General features: G+C 49.3%; 1 protein-coding gene across 2 annotated transcripts in view; it reads left to right on the forward strand.

Moving 5' to 3' along the window:
• The window catches only part of LOC117367518 (uncharacterized protein ZSWIM9-like), a 56228-nt gene extending 31231 nt beyond the window's left edge, over positions 1 to 24997 (forward strand). For both annotated transcript variants that reach the window (XM_033960116.1, XM_033960117.1), the window contains 7 exons: positions 3194 to 3331; positions 3643 to 3744; positions 3912 to 3986; positions 10712 to 10792; positions 11216 to 11308; positions 21119 to 21366; positions 21711 to 24997. In XM_033960116.1, the coding sequence (XP_033816007.1) occupies positions 3194 to 3331; positions 3643 to 3744; positions 3912 to 3986; positions 10712 to 10792; positions 11216 to 11308; positions 21119 to 21366; positions 21711 to 23043 (2070 nt within the window). In that variant the 3' untranslated portion in view covers positions 23044 to 24997. The remainder of the gene's footprint in view (positions 1 to 3193; positions 3332 to 3642; positions 3745 to 3911; positions 3987 to 10711; positions 10793 to 11215; positions 11309 to 21118; positions 21367 to 21710) is intronic.
• Positions 24998 to 25028: the final 31 nt, after the last annotated feature.

Below are 25028 nucleotides of genomic sequence, written 5' to 3' on the forward strand. Positions count from 1 at the left end.
TACTCAATACACACCACTGACATCTGCCACATGTGTTATGTGTCCCCCTCATAGTTGCCATATCTCGTTCCTTATGTTTCACCATCTCACCTATATTCTGTTAAGGCCATCTTAGCTACATGCTTTCGTATGATCTTATTGATTTTCTGGGAAAGGGGGGGTGTATTTTTGAACAAAGAACAAACCAGTATTTTCCCTTTCCTCATGGTAATTCAATAATAAGTCACGTTGGGTGAATTTCACCCAATCTCTCTTTCATAATCTTTGCTTGCTTTTTGAATTCTTCTAAAGACGAACAAACTCGTCTAATACGTAAAAATTGGCTGATAGGTAAGCTATCTCTCACCCTTTGTGGGTGAAAACTATGATAGCGAAGCAAACTATTCCTATCAGTGCTTTTTCTGACCAGAGTTGTTTTGAAACCTCCCCCATCCTTCTGTATTATGATATTAAGGCCTCCATACCGCAAGTGGAAGATGATTGGATTTTGGTTACATTAGATATAGCCTCTCTATACATCATGATATCGGCTGACCATGCGTTAAGATTGTTGCAGGAAATATTGAGTCGTAAAACCCAGTATCCTAGAATTTCTGTAGAATTCCTATTAACCCTTGCTGAAATAATATTGAAGCAGAATTATTTTTGGTTTAATGGGAAATTTTTTCAACAAATCCATGGTATTGCTAAGGGGGCGTCTGTAGCTCCATCAATAGCAAACTTATATATGGCAGATCTAGAAGAAAAACATATATATGGTTCCATGAGGTTCCAGCAGGTTGTGATGTGGCGTAGGTTTTTGGATGACATATTCTTTATTTTGAAATCATATTTACAAGAGCTGGAGGATTTTATTATGTGGCTGAATAGTCTGGATCCGAATATTAAGTTCTCTGCTAATATTAACACACACGAAATTGCGTTTTTAGGCCAAAAAAATCTGGATTTGAGCGACAGCTCGCAATCTTTTTTTGAAAGCTGTCTACATTCAAGGGGAGAAGAATTCCCTAGCAGACAACCTCAGCAGAATTCTTCAGCCTCACGAATGGACTCTCAACTCTGCAATTCTCCAGTCCATCTTTGCTCAATGGGGCACTCCTCAAGTGGACTTATTTGCGGCTCCTCACAATCACCGGTTGCCCCAGTTTTGCTCCAGACTTTACTTTCCTTTCCATCTGGAAGCAGATGCATTTCTCCTGGATTAGACGAGTCTGTTTCTATAGCATTCCCTCCAATTCCTCTCATGTTGAGAACTCCGTTCAAGCTAGAAGCAGCCACCATGATTCTCGTTGCTCCACGGTGGCCCAGGCAACATTGGTTCTCCCTTCTACTTCAACTCAGCTCCAGGGAGCCCATACCTCTTCCAGTATTTCCTACTCTGCTTACTCAGAATCAGGAATCACTTCTACATCCCAACCTGCAATCACTACACCTCACAGCTTGGTTTCTCTCGGGCTGAATCCATCTCACTTGTATCTTTCTCAGCCTATTCGTCAAATTCTTGATGCGTCCAGGAAACCAGCCACTCAGTTATGTTATCAACAAAAGTGGACTAGGTTCTCTTCCTGGTGTCTTCTTCATCATCATGATCCAACTTCATTGTTAGTAAATTTGGTGTTGGATTATCTGCTTCATCTGTCTGATTCTGGCCTCAAATCTACATCTGTCAGAGTCCAGTTATTACACCTTTTCACATGCCAGTCAAGGGAAACCTCTTATTGCTCTTCCTTTGGTCTCCAGATTCATGACAGGACTTTTCAATGTAAAACCACCTCTCAAGCCTCCACCTGTCATCTGGGACCTTAATGTGGTTCTTTCCAGCTTGATGGACCAATGGCCACAACTCATCTCAAGTTTCTCACCTGGAAAGTTGTCTTCCTTATTGCTCTCACCTCTGCCAGGAGGGTCAGTGAATTGCAAGCCTTGGTAGCAGATTCACCCTTCACAGCTTTTCATCATGACAAGGTGGGTCTACATACACATCCAAAGTTTCTACCAAAAGTTGTCACTGAATTTCATCTTAATCAGTCCATTGTTCTACCAGAGTTTTCCCCTAAGCCTCATTCTCATGCTGGAGAAACCGCTTTACATACTTTGAACTGTAAACGGGCTTTGGCCTATTACATTGACTGGACAAAGCCACATTGAGCATCTCCCCCAACTGTTCATCTCTTTTGATCCATCCTGTTTCTAAAAAATTGGCTGCATTTTGTTCTGTTATGCTCAGACTGGACTGGCACTGGAGAGTCGTGTCACAGCCCACAAAATTCGAGCTATGGCAGCTTCTGTGGCTTTCCTCAGATCTACTCCCATTGAGGAAATCTTTAAAGCTGCCACCTGGTCCTCAGTTCATACCTTCACTTCTCACTGCTGTCTGGAGTCATTCTCCAGATGGGATGGGCACTTCAGCCAATCTGTATTACAACGTTTATTTTCCTAAGGCCAACACTCCCACCATCCTATTTCTGTTAGGTTGGAGGTCACCCATACGTGAGAATATGCTGCCTGCTTGTCCTGGGATAAAGCACAGTTACTTACCATAACAGGTGTTGTCCAGGGACAGCAGGCAGATATTCTCACGACCCACCCACCTCCCCGGGTTGTCTTCTTGGATGGCTTATCTTAACTGAGGGACTGCGCACCCTACATCGGGCAGGAAGGCACTTGCACATGTGCGTTTCGGACTATCGTAAACTTTCTAAAGTCTTAAAGTGGCAATGCACTTTTAAAGTGGTCCGTAACCGGGGCTCCATCGGTGATGTCACCCATACATTAGGATATCTGCCTGCTGTCCCTGAATAACACCTGTTACGGTAAGTAACTGTGCTGACATGTCCATGTGTACAGAAAGAGACTTCTGTTCTGTATTTGGCTTTCATGTGACTGCTGGCTGAGATCGGATCATGTTTCATAGTTAATGATGTGTGCAGATAAGCTTTGAGAAAGGGAAGATTGTGCCGCTTGTGCTGTGCCTGTTCTGAGTTGGGCCTCTCTGCATTGCTGCTGCTGCCTGCATTCTACCTGTTCTGTGGGTTTGGCGGGGACAAGAGGAGCAGCCTACGTACAGAATTAAAATATATCTTGCTGTTGCGTCTTGTATGTAAATGAACAGACCCTCATTTTCCAGTGCTGTGACGGAGGTAGGCTAAAGGAGAGATCGTGTCATTTGCTTTCTTTCTGTCTTGCCTTTCAGGGCATGGAACAGCCCATCAGGGTGAATGCAGAGTATAAAACCTCTCCTTCAGCACTGACAGAAGCATCGAAAGGCTGGCTCAAAGAGGAAGAACTGGAAGAGATGCTGGCCCAGAGCCATCCTGCTACTGAAAACGAGGTGGACATTCAGCACGCCTACTGTTCCCCATCTGCTGTATATAGGAAGCTCCATGCAGCGCAATCCCCCACCCCTGGAAATGAGGGGTCCATCCTCCATCTAGTGCCTCCCACCCAGTCCTAGAATTGTATATGGAGGATCCACACTCCTTTCAGTCTCTCTCCCCAGAACTAAACTAAAGCCCCACACTTCCCCCATCTCTTCCTACATTGCCTAGACTACTACAGCCATGTTTTAAGTGCCTGGTGCCACCTGCAGTGCTCCCTCCGCAGCTCCAGGTCTTATTTCCCCTTTTTGTTCCCCCTCTGCAGGGACATCTGATACCCTTCTGTTCCATATATACAGCTGAGGACTTCTCTCTGCCTGATCCAATACCACCTTCGCTCATGATTGCGAGTGCCGTCAAACAGAAGGCAGGTTTCTCCTCACACTCAGTCCAATACACTGTATGTAAATCTGACGGGATCTTGTGCCCACTGCAGCGGGATGTGTCCTTCACAAATGCTCACTTGTGCTTTAGACTGGTTGTGTCAGTCCGGGGTTTGCTCTCTCATCTTTGGTTCTTTCCTTCCTCCTGCAGGATGTGGAGATGTCTGTTGGGATGGCGAATCCTGCTGAGAGCATCCTTCCTTTACCTATTTCCATCAAGCAGGAGGTAAATTCCATATCTGTCCTCCCCTCATGCTCCTCATCCCCAAAATCTCTCTGGGAAGCTCTCAGATTCACCTGCCTGGGTTGATCTTTATCTGATCTTAGGAGTTTTTAGATGCAGAGGGCCTCCTCCCATATCCATGTAAATGGGAGACCTACATGAGCATTGCCGCAATGGCACAGACCATCAAGCCTAGTATCCTGTTTCCAATAGTAGCCAACCTAGGTCACAGGTTCCTTGCAAAATCCAAAAAAAGAGTAAAACAGATTTTATGCTGCTTATCCTAGGAATAAGCAGTGGATTTTCCCAAGTCCATCTTAATAATGCTCAGAACTTGTCCAAACCTTTTTAAAACCCTGCTAAGCTAATTGCTTTTACCATACTCACTGACAACAAATTCCAGAGTTTAATTATATATTAAGTTAAGAAATATTTTCTCCAGTTTATTTTAAATTTACTACTTTGTAGCTTCATTGCGTGCCCCCTAGTCTTTGTGTTTATCCCAGGACAAGCAGGCATGATATTCTCACATGTGGGTGACGTCATCTACGGAGCCCCGATGCGGACAGCATTTCAAGCAAACTTGATTGAAGATTCAAGCTTGCTGGCTGCACCACGCATGTGTGCCTCCTGCTCCACTAGAGGGCGCATCCCCTCCTCGTGGTCTCCAGTTCGATTTTTTCCGCTGTGCTAAGAAGACACGTTTTTCTTAGCGCTGCCCTAGTGCCTTCTTTGCACCGCGATTTACTATCTTTTTTCTTTTTTTTTTTTCTTTTCTTCGTAAAAGTCGCTGTGCATAACAAAAAAATTTTTTTTTTTCTTCCTGCTCATTGCGCTTTTCGCGCCTTTTTCTCGCGATCCGGGGGCTCCCGGATCGCCGCGACAGCGAGGCCTGATTGGCCGTGGCCGCCTGGATGTCCCGGCCCATTACGGGCTTTAAAAAGTGCACCAGGTGCGAGCGTCTTCTATCTCTCACAGACCCGCATCGCTGGTGCATCCTTTGCCTTGGGGCCGAACATCCAACGGAAACTTGCCCCCGGTGTGCAACTTTTCAACAGCGGGCGCTCCGCCACCGCCAGGCCCGCATGGCAGAGCTATTTGCTACCGATCAACCCTCGGCCTCGAGATCAGCCCCGGCTTCGGCCCCGGCCTCAATCTCGGCCTCGACTACATCGGCCCCGCCTCGGGACTCGACTTCGAAGACCTCGAGCTCTCATAAGTCCTCTGCCCCGGGTAAGTCCCCTCTTCCTTCCTCAGATTCCACATCGTCGAAGAAGCCAACCTCGGGGACAATGGCCGCACAGAGTGGAAACTCCTTACCCACGGCCCCGGTAAAAACCCCGAAGACCTCGGGACGTGCCTCCACCCCTCGGGAATGCTCCGAAGCGAGATCACCCCCGGTGGAGAGCACAGCGGCCTTGGACATGCCATCGATGCTGTCCGTGCCCGTATTCCAGGACCTGCTCCGAGCGATGATCACAACGGAGCTATCCGCTGCCATGGCTCACCTTCAACCGGCCTCGACCTCGCATGCGCCGGACCAGCCTGAGCAACGTGCCGAGACCCCTCGAGGAAAACCTCGCCGTTCTCGTCGCCTCTCCTCTTCATCGGATTCCTCCCCGAGGCATTCAAAACGAAAATCGAGACCCCTCTCTAAGAAAGCCCGGAGTTCCCCTCCGGTACGAGGGCGCACCCCCTCGACTCGATCGGGGGAACCGCTAAGGGTCACCGAGCTGTCTCTTACCAACCCACAGCTCCTATTGACTCCCCCTCGGTCCGGAGCTCCGGCCCGAGGCCCTAGGCTTTTGCCGAGGGAGTCCGGGGAGGGATCCCCGACCAGGCACCGGTCGGTCCCCAGAACCCCGGCAGCGTCCCCGAGGGGCTCCTCGAGGCGACGCAGGTCCTCGACCCCGGAGCGCTTTCACAGCGCATCTCCGGTATCGGACCGAGGATCCGAGCGAGAGCCCCGCTATTCGAGGAAGGCTTCCCCTTCTCAGCCAAACGGCGGTCCCGCAAGGGGCCACGGGACCCCATCGACCATCCTTCACGAGGTTCGTCCAGGACATGGGACGTGCCCTTGACTTGGACCTACAATCTGACTCAAGGTACTCCAAGGAATACCTCGCGGAGCTGGATATGCCTTCCCCGCCCCGAGAGTCCCTCCGGCTACCACTGAACCCGGTACTCGGGCAGACCCTTATCAGGAACCTCGAGACTCCTTACATGGTGACGGCGGTCCCATCCAAAATGGAGTCTAAGTACCGGACGGTACCTCACCCGGGGTTTGAGCAACCACAGCTGTCCCACCAATCCCTGCTGGTGGAATCATCTTTGAAAAAAGCTCACCCCTCGAGGGTGTCCGCGGCGGTCCCCCCTGGACGCGAAGGCCGGACACTGGACAAATTCGGACACCGGTTGTACCAGAACTCTATGATGACCGTCAGAGTCCTGAACTACACCTTCACTTTTTCCTCCTACCTGAAGCACCTCATTGGGCGGCTCGCCTCCTTCTCGGAGAGCTTACCCACCCATCGCCAGACAGAGTTCAGCCTCCTCCTCGAGGATTTTTCCAACCTCAGGCTACACTTGTTCCACGCCGCTTACGACGGCTTCGAGCTATCTTCCATGGTCGCAGCCTTCGCGGTGGCCATGCGCCGGCTGGCATGGCTACGACTCGTCAATATGGACCCCAACCTGCAAGATCGACTAGCCAACCTCCCCTGCGTCGGGAAGGAACTCTTTGACGACACCATCGAAGCTGCTACGAAACGGCTGTCTGAACACGAACGCTCATTCGCGTCTCTTGTCCGACAGAAGCCTAAACCACAGACCTCTCGCCCCTTCCGGGGATTGCCTTGACGCTACCCCCAAAAGTCCACACCGGCCTTTTCCAGACCACCGCCGCGACGCCCCCAGGCTCACTCTAGGGCTCCACCAAAGTCACAGCCCACGGCGTCGGCGAAGCCATCTCCGTCCTTTTGACGGAATGAGCGGACGGGGGCGGGCCCCCTCCGCACCTCCACCGAGCCCCCTCCCCATCGGGGGCCGCCTTCAAGCTTACTACCCTCACTGGAAAGCCATCACGTCGGACTCATGGGTCCTTGGCGTGATCTCATCAGGGTACTCGCTCAACTTTCAAGAGGTACCCCCCGACAGTCCACCGAGCGCGTGCCCTCCAAACCGAGCGCAGTTGCCCCACCTCCTCTCCGAGGCACAGGATCTCCTCCGTCTGCGGGCGGTGGAACCGTTCCCCCAAAATCAAAGGGGAACTCCCGTTACTTCCTGGTACCGAAGAAGACGGGAGACCTGCGCCCGATCCTAGACTTGAGACGCCTGAACAAGTTTCTAGTACGGGAAAAGTTCCGGATGCTTTCACTTCCGATTCTTTACCCCTTGATCAGCGAGGGCGATTGGCTCTGCTCCCTCGACCTGAAGGAGGCCTACACCCATGTTCCGGTGCACCCTGCTTGCCGCAAGTTCCTGCGTTTTCAGGTGGGAGACCTTCACCTGCAATATCGGGTCCTCCCCTTCGGCCTGTCCTCGTCCCCCCGAGTCTTCACGAAGTGCCTCGTAGTGGTCACGGCTGCCTTACGCTCCCATGGTCTGCAAGTATTCCCCTACCTGGACGATTGGTTGATCAAAGACTCGACCAGGGAGGGGGCTATCTCAGCGACCCAACAGACTATCACTTCTCTTCAGTGTCTGGGGTTTGAGATAAACTTCCCAAAATCCCAGCTACGCCCCTCTCAGTCCTTACAATTCATCAGGGCCGTGCTGGACACGGTCCGCCTTCGCTCCTTCCTCCCCCCTCAGCGTCAGAAGGCATTGGTAAACCTGAGCCGACAAGTCTCGAGATCGAACTCGGTCTCGGCACAACAAATGATGACGCTCCTCGGCCATATGGCCTCCACAGTCCACGTTACCCCGCTTGCTCGCCTTCATCTGCGGTTACCACAGTGGACTTTGGCATCACAATGGCGACAGGATCGGGACCCGATCAACTGCCACGTGACAGTGACTCCTTCCTTGCGAAAATCGCTCCGTTGGTGGACCGACTCTTCGAATCTTTCCAAGGGTTTGCTCTTTCTCGCCCCTCCACACCACAAGGTCCTAACCACGGACTCGTCGGAGTATGCTTGGGGTCTCATGTGGACGGTCTCCGCACTCAAGGTCTGTGGTCCGCAGAGGACCGTCGCTGCCACATCAACGTGTTGGAACTCCGGGCCATCTACCTCGCCGCAGTGGCCTTCCAACACCTGCTTTACGACCGGGTGGTTCTCGTCCATACGGACAACCAGGTGGCGATGTACTACGTAAACAAGCAAGGAGGGACGGGGTCCTGGTCCCTCTGCCAAGAAGCTCTACGGCTCTGGGAGTGGGCGGTCTCCCAAAACATCTCCCTTCGAGCGGTTTACATCCAAGGGGAACAAAACTGCCTGGCGGACAGGCTCAGCCGCCTCCTCCAGCCACACGAGTGGTCCCTGCATTCTCAGGTGCTGTGACAGGTGTTCAACACATGGGGGACTCCCCAGATAGATCTGTTCGCCTCCCCCGACAATCAAAAACTGCCTCTCTTCTGTTCAAGGATATACTCCCCGGACCGTCTCGAGGCCGATGCCTTCCTCCTAGATTGGGAGGGAAAGTTCCTCTATGCGTTCCCGCCGTTCCCTCTGATTCTGAGGACGCTGGTCCATCTAAAATCTCTGAGGGCCACTCTGATCTTGATCACTCCTCGATGGTCCCGCCAGCCTTGGTTCTCCCTACTACTTCAACTCAGTGTCAGGGAACCTCTGCTTCTGCCTGTCTTTCCCTCTCTGCTATCTCAGAGTCGGGGTTCATTGTTACATCCCAATCTTCAGTTTCTTCATCTGACTGCTTGGTTTCTTTCCCCTTGACTTCCTTCCCTGTATCTCAGTCGGTCAGGGAAGTGTTGGAGGCTTCTCGAAAGGTCTCGACCAGAATCCGCTATTCTCAGAAGTGGAATAGATTCTCGTCCTGGTGCTCCTCTCACCGCCAGGACCCGGTGTCGGTCCCTGTGTCCTTGGTTCTGGAGTATTTACTCCATTTATCTCACTCTGGCCTGAAGACCAATTCCATTCGAGTCCATCTCAGCGCCATTGCTGCCTTTCATCAACCCCTGGAAGGGAAGGCTCTTTCACTCCATCCCTTAGTTTCCCGTTTCATGAAGGGGCTCCTGAATGTTCATCCTCCCCTCAAACCGCCTCCGGTGGTTTGGGATCTTAATGTGGTTCTAGCTCAACTGATGAAACCTCCATTTGAGCCTATGGATAAGTGTCATCTTAAGTTCCTCACTTGGAAAGTGATCTTCCTACTCGCTCTCACTTTTGCTCGGAGGGTTAGCGAGCTGCAGGCCTTGGTGGCGGACCCACCTTTCACGGTATTCCACCATGACAAGGTGGTCCTCCGCACTCACCCTAAGTTTTTGCCTAAGGTGGTGTCTGATTTTCATCTCAACCAGTCCATTGTTCTACCTGTGTTCTTCCCCAAGCCCCACTCTCATCCCGGAGAGGTGGCGCTTCACACTCTCGACTGCAAGCGGGCGTTGGCCTTCTACCTCCAACGCACCCAGTCTCATCGGACGGCCCCCCAGTTGTTTTTGTCCTTCGACCCCAACAGGTTGGGGCGCCCAGTTTCCAAGCGCACCCTGTCCAACTGGTTAGCTGCTTGTATTTCTTTCTGCTACGCTCAGGCTGGTCTCGCGCTGTACGGTCGAGTTACGGGACATAAGGTCCGAGCGATGGCAGCTTCGATAGCTTTCCTCAGGTCCACGCCTATCGAGGATATCTGCAAGGCTGCCACGTGGTCTTCGGTTCATACTTTCACCTCACACTACTGCCTGGATACACTGTCCAGGAGCGATGGCCGGTTTGGCCAATCGGTCTTACGTAACCTATTTTCTTGAATTGCCAACCTCCCTCCATCCCTTATCAGTTAGCTTGGAGGTCACCCACATGTGAGAATATCATGCCTGCTTGTCCTGGGATAAAGCACAGTTACTTACAGTAACAGGTGTTATCCAGGGACAGCAGGCATATATTCTCACAACCCGCCCACCTCCCCGGGGTTGGCTTCTTTGCTGGATATGTGAACTGGAGACCACGAGGAGGGGATGCACCCTCTAGTGGAGCAGGAGGCACACATGCGTGGTGCAGCCAGCAAGCTTGAATCTTCAATCAAGTTTGCTTGAAATGCTGTCCGCATCGGGGCTCCGTAGATGACGTCACCCACATGTGAGAATATATGCCTGCTGTCCCTGGATAACACCTGTTACGGTAAAAGTAACTGTGCTTTGTGGAAAGACTAAACAAGTGATTCACATCCACACATTCTACTTCTCTATGCCTGTGTTTGGCTTGTGACATTTAGCTGATGGGAATATTTATTCAATTTTCCGTACCGTTCTCCCAGGGAGCTCAGAATGGTTTACATGAATCTATTCAGGTACTCAAGCATTTTTTCCTGTGGGCTCACAATCCACTCTCCCCCCTTAGATTTGATAGTTAAAATTCATATATGCACGTGTGTAGATTATGCTTGTTTTGTGGGGCAGATGTAAGGCAGACTTGCACTACAGATGAATGTGCTATATTTGGTATGTGAACTGAAGCCCACATTTCCAGTACTCTTGTTCGGAGGGGGTGCAAGCAAGAATGTTGTTCAGTTGTGAGAGAAGTGTTTGTGAATAAAGGTTTCTTTCTCTTACCTAGGATAAAGAAGAATTTGTTGCTGTAGATAATGACTATGAAATCTCTCCTTCAGCTTCTACCGAGGATGGGATCAAAGAGGAGGTAAAGAAAGTCACATACGTTTGAGGGCCCTGGATTAATTTAAAAGAAACCCCATCTAATACAAAGTTGTGAGCTTTGGTGAGGACTGATCCCTCTTCCAGTAGTGGAAGGGGTCTTGGTATCAAATGTGAAATATGGGCCTTGGTGGTCTCTGGATCCTAGTGAGCTCATCCCTGGAATATGGTGCGAACTTCTGGTTTCCATTTCAGGACTGGTAAAAGTAGAGTTAACAGCAAGATTTATGAGAAGTCAGGAAAAACCAGGGCTTTCACTTCCAGCTTTTTTGAGCAAGAAATCACCCATTCTATTGGGTATCCAATTCCTTCAGCTTTAAGTTCAGAAAGGCAGAACCTCTGAGGCAGAAGATTTCTTCTACTACACCCATCTTAGATATAAACTTTTCCTCTTCACTGTCTTCCTCAGGATGTGAGCCTGCCTCTTCCTGCTGCCAGTGAAGCTGATATCCCCTCTCTGGCAGTGACAGCTGAGAGCTTTCCAGAATCCAGTACATGTGAGGTAAAATCCAGTTCCAGTCTGAAGACATTTGTTGGCCACTTTCTTCTTTTTTATATATTTTATTGAAATTTAACAAATTCAACAAGATAACTCTTGCACAAGAAATACAGAAAGAAAATCAATATAATAAAGGAAATCTTCAAGTAACATGAAAATTATATAATATCTTCCTTAGACCCCATTAATAAGGAGGAAAGTTCTTAGTAAAGAGAAGAGAATCATATTTAAGACCACAAAATGATAAGGAAAAGGCTTAACGGTGGCTCCCAAAATTCATTAGAGGAGTTCTTAATCTCTCCCAAACATTCACGTCACCAACTTCTTCATATCCAAGAATGTTCTCAGTTGTTCTGGTGCATAGAAAATGTATTTTACTCCCAAGTATTTAATCATGCACTCAATGCCTCAGATCTCATTGCAAGAAATAGTTTCCTTCTTTCTTGTGTTTGACAGGTTAAGTCCAGAAACATCCAAACTTTTTTTACCATAGAACAATACTTGTGAATTTCAAGTAATGCAGTCTAAATATGGCATTGACATCTTGCTCAAATACAAGGGAAACCAATAAAGTAGTTCTTTCAGTTGTTTCTGATATACTTGTTTCAAGCAAGTCTGTAGTATTAAGATTTTCCTGTTTGTATTTATTTGTTCCGTATCTGGATTTACTGCTATTGCTTTTTTAGATGGCAAATAGTAAATTTATTTGTTTCTTATTTCAATTGTTTATTTCCATTTAATTGTTGTTTATCAACTTGTAAAAGAATATAAATTAAAAAAAAAAAAAATACCTGAATGAAGTTTTGAAATTTCCCTTGGAAGCGTTTCTGCCATTAAATAAAATTTACTTTAGAGTAAATTTTATTTAATGGCAGAAACGCTTCCAAGGGAAATTTCAAAACTTCATTCAGGTATTTTTTTATTTATATTCTTTTACAAGTTGATAAACAACAATTAAATGGAAATAAACAATTGAAATAAGAAACAAATAAATCAAATTATAAAATAATTTCACATTAGTAACTAAAATCAAAGTCCACAATATGAGGAGAGAGAATCCATCACCTCCAAGGGAAGTTGGTTTTCAGGAAATACTTCAAAATTAAATCACATTACAGAGTGCAGTTGGAGTCAATTAATTAATGGCCTAGTTAGGAGATTCCATGGAGGCCTCTGAAGTTCTTTTAGTTGCTTTACCCTCAAGGAAAAAGTTCAATTGATCAGGTTCATAAAAATATATATCTATTACTCTGATAAGTATTGCAGAATTTACAAGGAAAACGTAACTGAAAAGTTGCTCCTATACTCAAAACAGACTGACAATAATCCAGAAATTTCTTATGTCTGGCTTACGTCCACTGTGATACATCAGGAAATATTGAAATTTTGAATCCATGAAATTCCACATTATAAAATAGACAGAGAATTGCCTCCTTATCTTGAAGAAAAACAAGTTACCAGTAAAGTGGCTCTAGTAATTATTTCTTCTTGAGATGTCTCCAGCATACCAGTGAGATCCAAATCTCCTGGTAATGTTTCTCCTTTTTCTTTATCCTCTTTAGGTAGGTTCAGATAGTATAACTTTTGTAGCGGTGGCATATTATTTTCAGGAAATTTCAAAACTGAATTTAAGAAGGAATGAAATAAATCTCCAGGTGTTTGAATTTTAGGGACAGGAAAATTTAAAAGTCTCAAGTTCAAACTTCTGTTTGCATTCTCCAAATTTTCTATTTTCCTAGTAAGCAAACACTTTTTTCCTTCAGTTGTAAGTTAGTAGAAACCTTCACTTCTGCCATAGATTTTTTCTAAATTGTCCATTCTAACAGACTGTTGTTGGAATTTCTCTTCAAAGGTTTTAAATTGAATGTTAGTATTCTGTATTGAGGCAACAAATTGGGAGCATACCTTATGTAAAGTTTCCAAACCACTCCAAATCACCTCCATGTCGATCACCGCAGGTCTTATCAAAGGAGCAGGGAGAGATATTCCAGGAGACTCCCCAATAGGTTTCACCTCCTCCTTCCCTGCTTCAATACGAATTTCAGTTCCTCCGAACTCCAGTGTCGGCTGTGAAAAAGTCGGCAAGCTGTGGATCATATCTGGGGTCAGGGGTGAAACTTGCAACGCCGACAAAGACATCAACTCCAACGCTTCCTCCGGGACGTGGAGGAATTTCAGGTCCTAATGGGCTAAGCGATACCTCGCCTTCCAAAACCGAGGTCTGCCCACCTCGGTCAGTGGATACGCCTGCTCCAGCCGGGATGGCATAAGATGTTGTAGCCGCTTGTCGCATCAGGGAAGTGGAAGAGGAAACAGGAAGAACACTTCTCTGCTTACCCCTGCTCTTAGGCATAGCAAAAGGTAAGATTCTTGATGGAAATATAAAATAGCCAGTAAAGTACAGGAGCCACTTGCAGACGCGACTCACTCTGACACCATCTTGGATCTCTCCCCCACTCTCATTCAGGTATTTTTTAAATAAATCCAGAGGAGACATTATTGGTGATTTGGGAAAGTTTAAGAAATGGATATTCAACCTGCTGTTAAAGTTCTCCAATTGTTCTATCTTCCTATTCAAAGAAACTTTATCAGTACATACAAACTGAGAAGTATCTTGGGAAGATTTGGTAACGTTACTGTTTAGGTGCTGGAGAACTTCCCATATGTTCTCCAGAGTTATCACCGGCAGTTTTATTAGCTGGGAGCAAACTCCAACTCACAGCTCTACCTGCTCTCCCATGTTCCTCGCTGCTAGTTACCCTTGAAACGGGGTTTCCCCCACGAGAGGATCCTCACGAGACTTCCCCAGCACTGCCGCATTGGGAGCAGGATACGGTGGAGAAACTACTCCCAGAGGCGAAAGGGATGTTTCAAAGACCAGCTCCTTGGTCTCTTTTCCAGGTGAGAAGGCAGCAGACTTGCCTCCGGACACTTCCCGGGGCCTCAAGGTTGCAGCGAACTCTCGAATGGAGCATTGGGCAAGGGAAGACGTTCTAACCTTCAAAAGTGAACGCTTCCTTTTCGTCTTAAGAAAGCCTGAGACAAGTACATTGAATCTCTAAGGGAAAGGAGGGGATAGTAGATTAAGAGAATGGCTTGGTTAGGCAGACTAGATAGGCCATATGGTCTTTATCTGTCTTCATTTTTTAATGTTTCTATTACAGCATGTCTCTCTGATGCTAAGTAAGCCCCAGAAATGTTAGTGGTAGGAGGAAGATTGCTAAGGTAACAATATTGTGTGTGTGTTGCCTAGAAGTGGGTGGAGGTTAAGAGTCTCTTCACTGCGCAAACAAATAAAACCTAGTGTATGAACTTTTGATACCAGATCAATCCCTTCTTCAGCGATAATGTTAAGTCTGAATAAAGTACATGATATCTTTATAGCTAGAGAGAAATTACAGGAGAAGAAATTCACATAAAATCCTTTAGAGGTAGAGGATGAATGTGGAAGGGAGATCGGACACTTAATAGCAAATAGTCGTGTCAGAAATTTCAGGCCAGTTATTCAGCAGCACATATCCCAGATAAGTACCACTCACTGGGGCCATAACTGGGTTTTCTTTAGCACTCTCCAGACCAGTAGAGGTTAACTTTACGAATGGGTATATATCTAATCATGACCAGCAGGTGGAGACTGAAAACAAAACTTTGGGACAGTATATACTATCCTCCCTTCTCTATTTCCCTCAGTCTTCTTTCAGTCTCCAGCAGGTGTTGAGTGATCTGTACCCATCTCTCTTGGTAGGGCTGTTGGAATTTGTTTAGGGGTTTATTGTCCCTGTTTTTGGCCGGACGGAGCTTGGTCGGGCCCTGTTTGGGGGTCCGTCCGACCTCGGGGGTGTCAAACCCGGCGGGTCACGAGCGGGGTCCCTCCCCCCACTTCCTCCACCTCCCCACATTTTTTTAGAGGAGCCTCAGCAGTAAGCCTTGCCCCCTAAGTCAAGCAAGGCATATTGCTTCGAGAGCCTGTGGAGTCTGTTCTGTAAAAAAAAAAAAAAAAATCCTGAGGTAGTGCTGGTCTGAAGGGTTGTTTCCCTTTAAGAAAACTGTATTTTACTGTATTTTTTCATGTAACCAGCACTTTTTTATAGCTAGGTCGCGTCTGGAGCAATTGTGCCCTTCTCCGGGGGAGTAGGCCACAATTTTAGTCCAGCCGCGAGGCACTCGCGGCCGGCCTGAACTCGGCGGTTTGGGTCGGTGAGGTGGTGGAGCTCCGTCGGCAGCGGCTGCAGGCGCCCAGAGCTCCCCGCCGATGGTGCCTCGCGAGTCGGCTTGGAGCAGTGGGGAAGCCCGGTCTTCCACAACCGCCCACGGAGGGATTCCCCGATGGATTCCCTCTCAGCTGATTTTTTGACAGCTGATGCCGACTTGCCTGTCTTAGCGGCTGGGACTGTTCAGTCTTCTCAGCCGCTACAGGCCATGGAGGGAGCATTTTTGGCGGGAACTTCGCCATTTTCTTTGTCTGGCCCCTCCATTTTGTCTGCAACCTCAGGTGACCTTCCCCCTGTATGGCGAACACAGGGGCAGGTTTCAGCATGGACCCCTGCTGGGGCAGGGAGTCCCTGGGGACCCCCAGGGGTTTTTTGCCCCCAATTTATTTTCTTTCTTTGTGCGGACTTTTGGGGGTCCCACGTGCGCCTGGGGGGTTTCGGGGGGGGTTTCCCTCCGCGCCCCCTATGGCTTTGCCTCCCTCTTTTCGTTTGGCGTCCCCTCTTCCTCCTCCCTCATCCAAGCGCCCGCGGGGGGGCTTGGATTGCGAATTGGTGGGCGGAGGAGCGTGTTGGCCTGGTTGAGGACCTGGCTGCTTTGGCGGGCTTCCAGGATCCTCTAGAGGGGACGCCTGTTGGCAGCGGGGCGGCGGGTTTCCCGTCTTCCAGAGCAGATGCGTCCGTGGTGCGCTTTTTTATTCAGAGGGATGAGCTTTTAGACCTGTGTAGCAGGTCTCCTTGGTGCTGCATTTTTGCAGTGGCGCCGCCGGAGACCCCGCGTATGGGGGCCCCTCTGCTTCAGGGGGTCTGTCCTGGTTCCCGCTCTTTTCCTGTGCGTCAGGATTTGCGGGATTTTGTGTTGGCGCAGTGGCCTATGGGCGCTGTTTCGTTTGGTGTGCGCCTTGGCTCTTGGGTATCCCGTCCCGGAGGGAGGTAGGGCTACCTTAATTTCGCCAATGGGGAACGCGGTGGTCTCGGCACTTCCTAAGCGGCATACCGTGCCTGTTATGGACGGTTCTGCTCTTAGGGTCTCGGAGGCGCGTGCGTTAGAGACTCTTCTTAAGTATGATTTTGATGTCTCTGCCTTTGGGGTCCAGGCGGCTGTTTGTGGGGAGCTAGTCGCTCGCGCCGTGTTTCGGTGGGCTGAGCGTGTCCTGGATCGGGAGTCTGATGACTGGTCTCTAGTGGATCAGGAGGTAGCGAAGATTGCGATGGCTGCCTCGTTCCTCTCAGATGCTCTTTATGACTTGGTGCGGATTTCGGCTAAGTCTATGGCATGGCCGCGCGGCGTATTTTGTGGCTGCGCGCTTGGGCGGCGGATTCTGCGTCCAAAGCTAAGTTTACTAAAGTTCCCTTTAGGGGGTCTTTTTGTTTGGAGAGGAATTAGATGAGTTGATTCAGACTCTGACGGACTCGAAGGTGCCCCGTCTGCCTGAGGACCGTGCCCGCCCTGCGTCTAGGTGTGGGGCTGCCCGGGGGCGTTTGCGGGAATTTCGCAAGTATCGCCCGGGGCGTGGGGCTGCTTCTTTCCCGGCTCAGGGTTTTTCCCGGGGTCGGTTCTTCCAGCGCATGCAGCCCTTTCGGGGGGCCCGTCGGGGGGCAGGGAATCCCTCCGCCGGTTCCCCCGCTTCCCGTCCTGCGCAATGACTCCTTGCCGGCGCCCCCTTTGGTTCCGGTGGGGGCCCGGCTGCGCAAATTTTTCCCCAAATGGGCCGAGATCGCGTCCGATCAGTGGGTCCTTGAGGTGGTGCGGGACGGTTACGCTCTGGAGTTTACCCGCTCTCTGCCGGACCTTTTCCTCGCTTCTCCATGTCAGACTCCATGGAAGACGCAGGCTTTTCGTCAGACCCTTCAGCGTTTGCTAGATCTCGAGGCAGTGGTGCCGGTGTCCCCTACGGAGTGGGGCACCGGCAGGTACTCCATTTACTTTGTGGTGGCCATAAAGGAGGGGACCTTTCGGCCCATCCTGGATGTCTCTCGATCTGACGGAGGCCTACTTGCAGGTTCCAATTCGGGCCTCTCATCAGCACTTCCTTCGCTTTGCGATCTTGGGGCGGCACTTTCAGTTCTGTGCGCTTCCCTTTGGTCTGGCCACGGCTCCTCGGACGTTCACCACGGTAATGGTGGTTGTCGCGGCAGCCTTGCGGTCGGTGGGCATCCTGGTTCTCCCCTACCTGGACGACTGGTTGATTCGGGCAAAGTCGTTGCAGGAGAGCTCCCGGGTTACGGCTCGGTTGGTGGAGTTTCTCCGGTCGCTGGGCTGGGTGGTCAACCTTTCCAAGAGTCGGTTGGTCCCGGCTCAGCGTCTGGAGTGCCTTGGGGTTATGTTCGACATCTCCTTGGGGAAGGTCTTCCTTCCAGAGGCCCGGGTGAGCAAATTGCAATCTCAGATTCGCCTGCTTTTGGCGTCCCGGGGTCCTCGGGCGCGAGATTTCCTCCAAGTCCTGGGGTCAATGGCGGCGTCCCTGGACGTGGTGAGGTGGGCGCGGGCCCACATGCGTCCTCTTCAGTATGCTCTGCTCCGGAGGTGGTCTCCCCGGAGGCAAGATTCGGATGTTCCGGTTCCCCTGCGAGGCTTGGCGCGCTGCAGTCTGCGCTGGTGGCTCCGGACCCCTCACCTGGTTCAGGGGGTGGGTCTGGATCTCCCGCAGTGGACGGTGCTCCTTACGGATGCGAGTCTCCTCGGTTGGGGGGCTCAGTTTATGGGCCACTCAGCTCGGGGCACCTGGTCCGCGGAGGAGGCCTCCTGGTCGATCAACGGGTTGGAGACCAGAGCGGTCAGGCTGGCGCTGTTAGCTTTCCACTCCCTTTTGCTGGGCAAGTCGGTCAGAGTCCTGTCGGACAATGCCACGGCGGTGGCTTATGTCAATCGTCAGGGGGGCACCAAGAGCACTCCTGTGGCGCAGGAGGCGGCTCGGCTCATGGTTTGGGCGGAGTCCCATCTTCTGGACCTCTCGGCTTCTCATATAGCCGGGGTAGAAAATGTTCAGGCAGACTTCCTCAGTCGTCACTTCCTGGATCCAGGAGAGTGGTTTCTCGGCGCCGGAGCGTTTCGGTTGATAGTGCAAGATTGGGGGCAGCCCCTGATGGACCTGATGGCCACGAGTGGCAACGCCAAAGTGCCCCGCTTCTTCAGTCGTCGCAGGGAAGGGCTGGCCGAGGGTCTGGATGCTCTGGTCCAGCCGTGGCCAACGGAGGGGCTGTTGTATGTGTTCCCTCCTTGGCCGCTGGTGGGCAGAGTGCTTCTTCGCATTGTTCACCATCCGGGTTTGGTGGTGCTGGTGGCTCCGGATTGGCCTCGACGTCCGTGGTATGCGGATCTGGTGAGGCACCTGGTGGCGGTTCCTCTTCCTCTGCCTCTCTCGGACGACCTTCTGATGCAGGGTCCCATTCCCATGTTCGACCCGTCTCTCTTCTGTCTTACGGCGTGGCTCTTGAAAGGGGTCGCCTTAGCAAGAAGGGATATTCAGACAAGGTGATCGCTACACTGTTGGGGTCCCGGAGGCTTTCTACCTCTCGGGCTTATGTGCGGGTTTGGCGTCTCTTTGAGGAATGGTGTCGGGCGCGGGGAGTGACCTCTTTTCGCGCTTCTCTGCCTAACATTCTAGAGTTCTTGCAGGATGGCCTGGATAGAGGCCTGGCTTGGTCTTCTCTCCGGGTTCATCTTGCGGCCCTGTTGACCTTTCGAGGGTTGGTGTCAGGTCAGCGTTTATCGGCTCTTCCTGATGTGATTCGGTTTCTGCGGGCGGCCACGTTGCTTAGGCCTCCCCTACGGCCCTCGGTTCCCTCTTGGGATCTTAATCTGGTTCTCTCTGTTTTGGTGCGCCCGCCTTTCGAGCCCTTGGACGACTGTTCTTTGAAGGACCTTACTTTGAAGGCGGTCTTTTTGGTGGCCATTACTTCTGCTAGGCGTATTTCTGAGCTGCAGGCTTTCTCTTGTAGGGCTCCCTTCTTGGAGTTGTCTAGGGAGCGGGTCGTCTTGCGGCCTGTTCCTTCCTTTCTGCCGAAGGTTGTTTCTCCTTTTCATGTCAATCAATCGGTGGTTCTCCCGGTCTTGGGTGGTCGGGAGGGCTCTTCTGAGCAACGGCAGCTGCGCAAGTTGGATGTCGGTCGGGTCCTTCGCTCTGATGTGCAGCGGACCCAGGAATTCCGGAAGTCCGATCATCTCTTTGTCCTCCTGGCTGGTCCTCGTCGGGGAGCTGGCGCTTCTAAGGCTACTATTGCGCGCTGGATCAAGGAGACGATTGCTTCCGCTTATCTTCTGAAACAGCAGCCTGTTCCGGAGTTTCTCAAGGCTCTTTCCACTCGGGGTCAGGCGGCTTCTTGGGCTGAGTCGTCGCTCGTGCCTCCGGTGGATATTTGTAAGGCTGCGGTTTGGTCCTCCTTGTATTCTTTTGTTAGACATTATCGGGTAGATGTTCAGGCGCGTCGGGACGCGGTGTTCGGTGAGCGTGTTCTGGTATCGGCCCTTCGGGGGTCCCGCCCGTGAGAGGGACTGCTTTGGTACGTCCCATTCGTAAAGTTAACCTCTACTGGTCTGGAGAGTGCTAAAGAAGGAGAAATTAGGTTCTTACCTGCTAATTTACTTTCTTTTAGCTTCTCCAGACCAGTAGAGGTCCCCACCCTGTCTGTTGTTGTTGTTGTTGTTGGGGCTGTTTTCGCGGGCAGTTTTTGTTTTTTGCTGCGGGTTCTAGTATTTTTCTAGGGCCGGGGAGAATTAAAGAACAGCGGCTGTGGCTCGGCTGGCTTAGCTGGCGAGCTGTGGGGACATTTTCCTTCGGGTATTTCTCCTCTGCATTTTCCAACAGCATTTGGGTATGTTATTTGTTACTCCTGTTCGGAGTATTGTTTTCTTCCTGTTTTCCAGTTCTTGGTTCTGCTTGGCTATTCGGCAGACTGAGGGAAATAGAGAAGGGAGGATAGTATATACTGTCCCAAAGTTTTGTTTTCAGTCTCCACCTGCTGGTCATGATTAGATATATACCCATTCGTAAAGTTAACCTCTACTGGTCTGGAGAAGCTAAAAGAAAGTAAATTAGCAGGTAAGAACCTAATTTCTCCTTCAGCATCATTATCTGGTTAATGCCGTTGAAAATCTTCTCTAACCGCACTTGTATTATCTGGGTAGTAACAAGTACAGAACAAACAGGGGTGGTCAAGGGACGTGATGGGGAAACAAATTGGCTTTCATCAAAGGCTTTATGAAGGAGAGGACCCAACATGGCTTGGTTTCGGCAATTATCGCCTGCATCAAGGGGTCACAGTTTCTCACAAAATCACACAGGAATGATAATTAGTTTTACACAGGTTGTTCCAACCTTACAAAAAGTTTTGAAGTCAATCTGTCACAGAAAATTAGCAATTGCTTCCCTTGACCACATCTGTTTGTTCTGTTCTTGTTCATCATTGACAGAGGACTTTCAGTCCTTACTTACCCAATAGTTGTCCAGGTACCGGCACTGAATATCAGTAGTATCATCCATTGGTCACTCTATACCTGAATGTTCAGTACCAATATTTGGATATAAATACTAGTGTTTAAATATCAGGGACACTGTGAACATGCTATGTACATTTTTACATTTCTTCCTATGGTTTTTCGCAGCTCAAAGACAAGTCTGCAGATCTGAAGGGCCGGGAGTTCTTCAGCTGGATGGATTTCCGCCTTTTCTTTGACGTTTGGTGCCAGGAGAACAAGGCTCTCTATAAAATAAAGAGCTCCACCCCACTGGACAAGTTCAAGATATCCCGGACTCATGGCACCGAGCTGGTGGCTACCCTGAAGTATGGCTTTGTACGCCTAGCCTGCAAACATGCCTTCGCCATGCAAAGTACGCCAAGGAACTCCCCCTGGTATGTCCTGAACTTCAGTGCAGGCAGGAAGCATCCTAGGGTAACAGGTTCCTGCTCTGATTCTGACTCAAGAATCGTTCTTGCAAGTTTTTTTCTGGCTCTGGAAGATACTGCTTTCAGCATAGCATGGAGGTATGCTGGGAAGATTATTTCTCACTCCAGGGCAGGACAGATGCATATTGGCAGAGCAGTGTATACAGATGGGTGAGGGTGAGGCTCAGTACTGAAAGATCAGAGTCTTATTACAGATCAGGCACAAGATCCATGATAAAATCCAAATGTTTCCTCTCATCTATGACTGTTGCCCAATTCATTTAAAAGTAACAATGTCCTCTTTCTTCCAGGGAATCTCCACCCTGCCCTTCCAACATCATCCTTCGAGCCAGTCCCTGTGGTAACCGTCTGTTGATCACAGAGGCCGAGTTGGAACACAATCACCAGCTTAGTGAGGAGGAAGTCACCAGATATTTCCAAAAGTTCAAGCTGAACTCCAAGCAAAATCTTCTTTTGGGGATGACTAATAGCATCTCCAAACAGTTCCTGGAGGTCCGGGACCTTCAAAAGATGGTAGAACGCAGTTCTGGTGAAGAGCCAATACTACAAGACCTGTTGAGGGAGTTGACAGTCTTGTTCTCCATGGACTCCAGGGCCAAAGTCAAATTGGTCTTCTGTCCAGATAGCGTGGCAGTAGAGAGAATATTTCTGATGACATCACGAATGAGGTGCTTGCTTCAGCGTTTCCCTTCTGCCTTGTACCTGCATCGGTCCATGTCAGTGAATGAGGACTTCAACTTGTATACAGTGCTTTGTGAGGATGAGGAGAGCATGGGCTGTGAGTGTGCCTACTTTGTAGCCCATAAGGACAGCGAGACACCAATCCGGTTTATGGTGGTGTCCCTCTTGCAATGTGTGCCTGATGTCATCAAACCCCAGATACAGAATATCATCGTCGATGCAAGTTTCAAGGAGGTGGATTTGATCCGAGCCCTTCTTCCAAAAAGAACAGTAGTGATGAGCCAAACATTTGCCCTGGAGACTTTGTACAATAGAGTGGCCCAAGAAGACCTTAGTGTCCAGGAGACAATGAGGAACATCATCCATAACCTAGCCAGTGCCCACTCTGCTGATGTCTACCAGCGCAACCTCAGGGAGCTGGAAGCTGTTTCACTGGTGGATTTTCTTCAGTACTTCTTGGAAAATTGGCACTATCGCAAGGAGATATGGGTGGCATGCTGGGGGCTGTCCCAGCCAAAGAGATCCAGGTTCTCTGACCACATAAGATTCCATCAAGAGAAGCTTGCACCAGTCCTCAACCCATCTGTAACATTGGCTACATGTGTTGGCGGACTGCTGCGTCTTCAGACCCTCAAGATGTTGACAGCAACACTGGAAGAAGACAAAATTTCTACCCTCTACCAATCTGTCTGTTCTGCAGCCAGCTTAAAACTTATACAAGAAGAGATCAGTCTCACTAGGCAGGGGAGCTATGAGATTAGAGAGCAGACAAGAGGCTTTGTCCTTAGTGATACAATTTCTGATTTCTTTATCAACCGGACCATGAGCAAATGCAGCTGCTCCATCTACACCTCCAGCCTCCTGCCCTGCCGGCATATTTTCGCCACTCGCCTATGGGCCGGTGAGGCCATATTTGACCTTAAGCTCATACAGGAGCAGTAGCCACATGGCAAGCAGAGCCCTTTCTTATAACAGTCTTCACTGTCTGTGGGGTTAATGATTGCAGAAGCACTTTACAGCTTTGGAGTTGGAGGCTTTCTCAGATATGCAGAGGGGCCATTAGAAGTTTGTGTGACAACAGTGGAGCATCTCCCCTTTCCTAAAGAGATCAAGGTCTACTGTTAGCTGTGAAATGGCTGGATGAGAGGGACCTGGATTTTCCCACTTACAAATAAAAGCACCCTGTGCATTTTAAAGGTCCTGTAAAGGGAAGTGCACGAGGGTGGGGTTTTTTGATGGGATATGTAATCTTGTCTTAGAAAAGGACAAGACTGTCATACTGTAGCCATTCTGAGCAAAGAGCCTAGATGGCAAGGAAATGATTCTTTGGTATTCATCCATAGCAGTAGGCCTCCCATAAAAATGAAGAACAGCCAATGTCTAAGAAGGGTGTGTATTCTGTAGATTCATTTTGCTCATGAAATAACACCCTTGGGAGGGTCCATCTATCTGTGTATCTGCAGGCATGAATAACTCTGTGCATATGGATAAAGCAGAAAGAAGGATCAGAAGTAGAAGTCAGTGGGAGAGTTGGGAAGTAAGAAGTTGGCATCATGATGACCCCAGCTCCTGCAACACTAGAAAGGTGCTGCCATGGACTTTTGCTCTATCATCAGCCTACTGTAAGAGACCCAACCTATGGGGCTGAAGGAGAGAAGCAAAATTGCTAGGCCACCACCAGGGACCTGACCCTCAGTGAGAAGAGTAGAGATGGCTGCAGAGTAAGAGGATAGAATTGGGGCTGGAGAATAAGGAATGAACACACTTTAATATGTTTTTCACTAAGATCCCCAGAAAACACACCTAAGTCTGCAAATGAAGGAAGAGAAACACACTACATGTTAACACTTGAAATGTGCACTTTTCAACTATTTCTCAGTTCTCCTTTACAAAAGAAGAGGATTTAACCCTCAGTGGGAGTCTTCTGCTGGCCTTGGTGCTGTCCCTGGAATAGCAGCAGGACAGTGAGGCCTTACCTAGCATGAGCCATGGGGACATAAGTCAGAGCTTGCTCCAATGCGGGGCTAGCCAGCCAGTAAATTAAGAGAATTATTTCACCAAACTAATCAAACACGGGAATCCTGAACATGCATGGAAGCATTAGTAAAAGAATGGAAAGAGTAGAGGGTGGGTAGAATAAGGGGCCATAACCATACTCAGACTAGTTTTCCACTGGGCAGGCTGCTAATTAGATAAAGCTATGGGTTCAAATGAAACTCTGTTCTCAGCAAGGGAGCAAATTTCTAGGAATTTGCATAGAACTGTGCTGGGTCAGAACTATGCTCGTGCAAGTGTGCAGGATTCATTTCATTTGTCTGATGCCTCAAGGCCACAGCCTGGTATGCTTTCAGGCTGTCCACTGTGGTGAGTGCGCATGAGAGAGATTGCATACATAGCACCTGTTGTGTGCGTTTAATCTCTTTTAATTTTCATTGTGTGCGTTTAATCTGTTTTAATATTTGTAATGTACATATGTTATTGTTAAACCAATTTGAATATTGGGAATGGGAATTTTTATAAATAAAAGATACACCAGTTTATCCCAGGACAAGCAAGTAGCATATTCTCACGTGGGTGATGTCATCCACAGAGCTCTGATGCGGACAGCCTCGCAAGCAGACTTGCTTGTAAAACTTTTAAAAAGTTTGCAACTGCCACACCGCGCGTGCATGAGTGCCTTCCCACCTGACATGGGGGGCGTGTCTGCTCAGTTCTCAGTTTTCTGCAGAGCCTACAAGCCACTCGTTTCGATGCTCTGCGCTAGACTTAGTTCTACTCGTGCCTTCTCTCACCGCGGCTCGTGTACTCATCCTAAATTCTTACCTAAAGTGGTCTCGGAATTTCATCTCAATCAATCCATTGCACTTCCAGTGTTTTTTCCAAAGCCTCATTCTCATCCTGGAGAAACAGCTCTTCATACTCTGGAC

This window comes from Geotrypetes seraphini, chromosome 10 (assembly GCF_902459505.1).
Source record: "Geotrypetes seraphini chromosome 10, aGeoSer1.1, whole genome shotgun sequence".
Taxonomy (NCBI): Eukaryota; Metazoa; Chordata; class Amphibia; order Gymnophiona; family Dermophiidae; genus Geotrypetes; species Geotrypetes seraphini.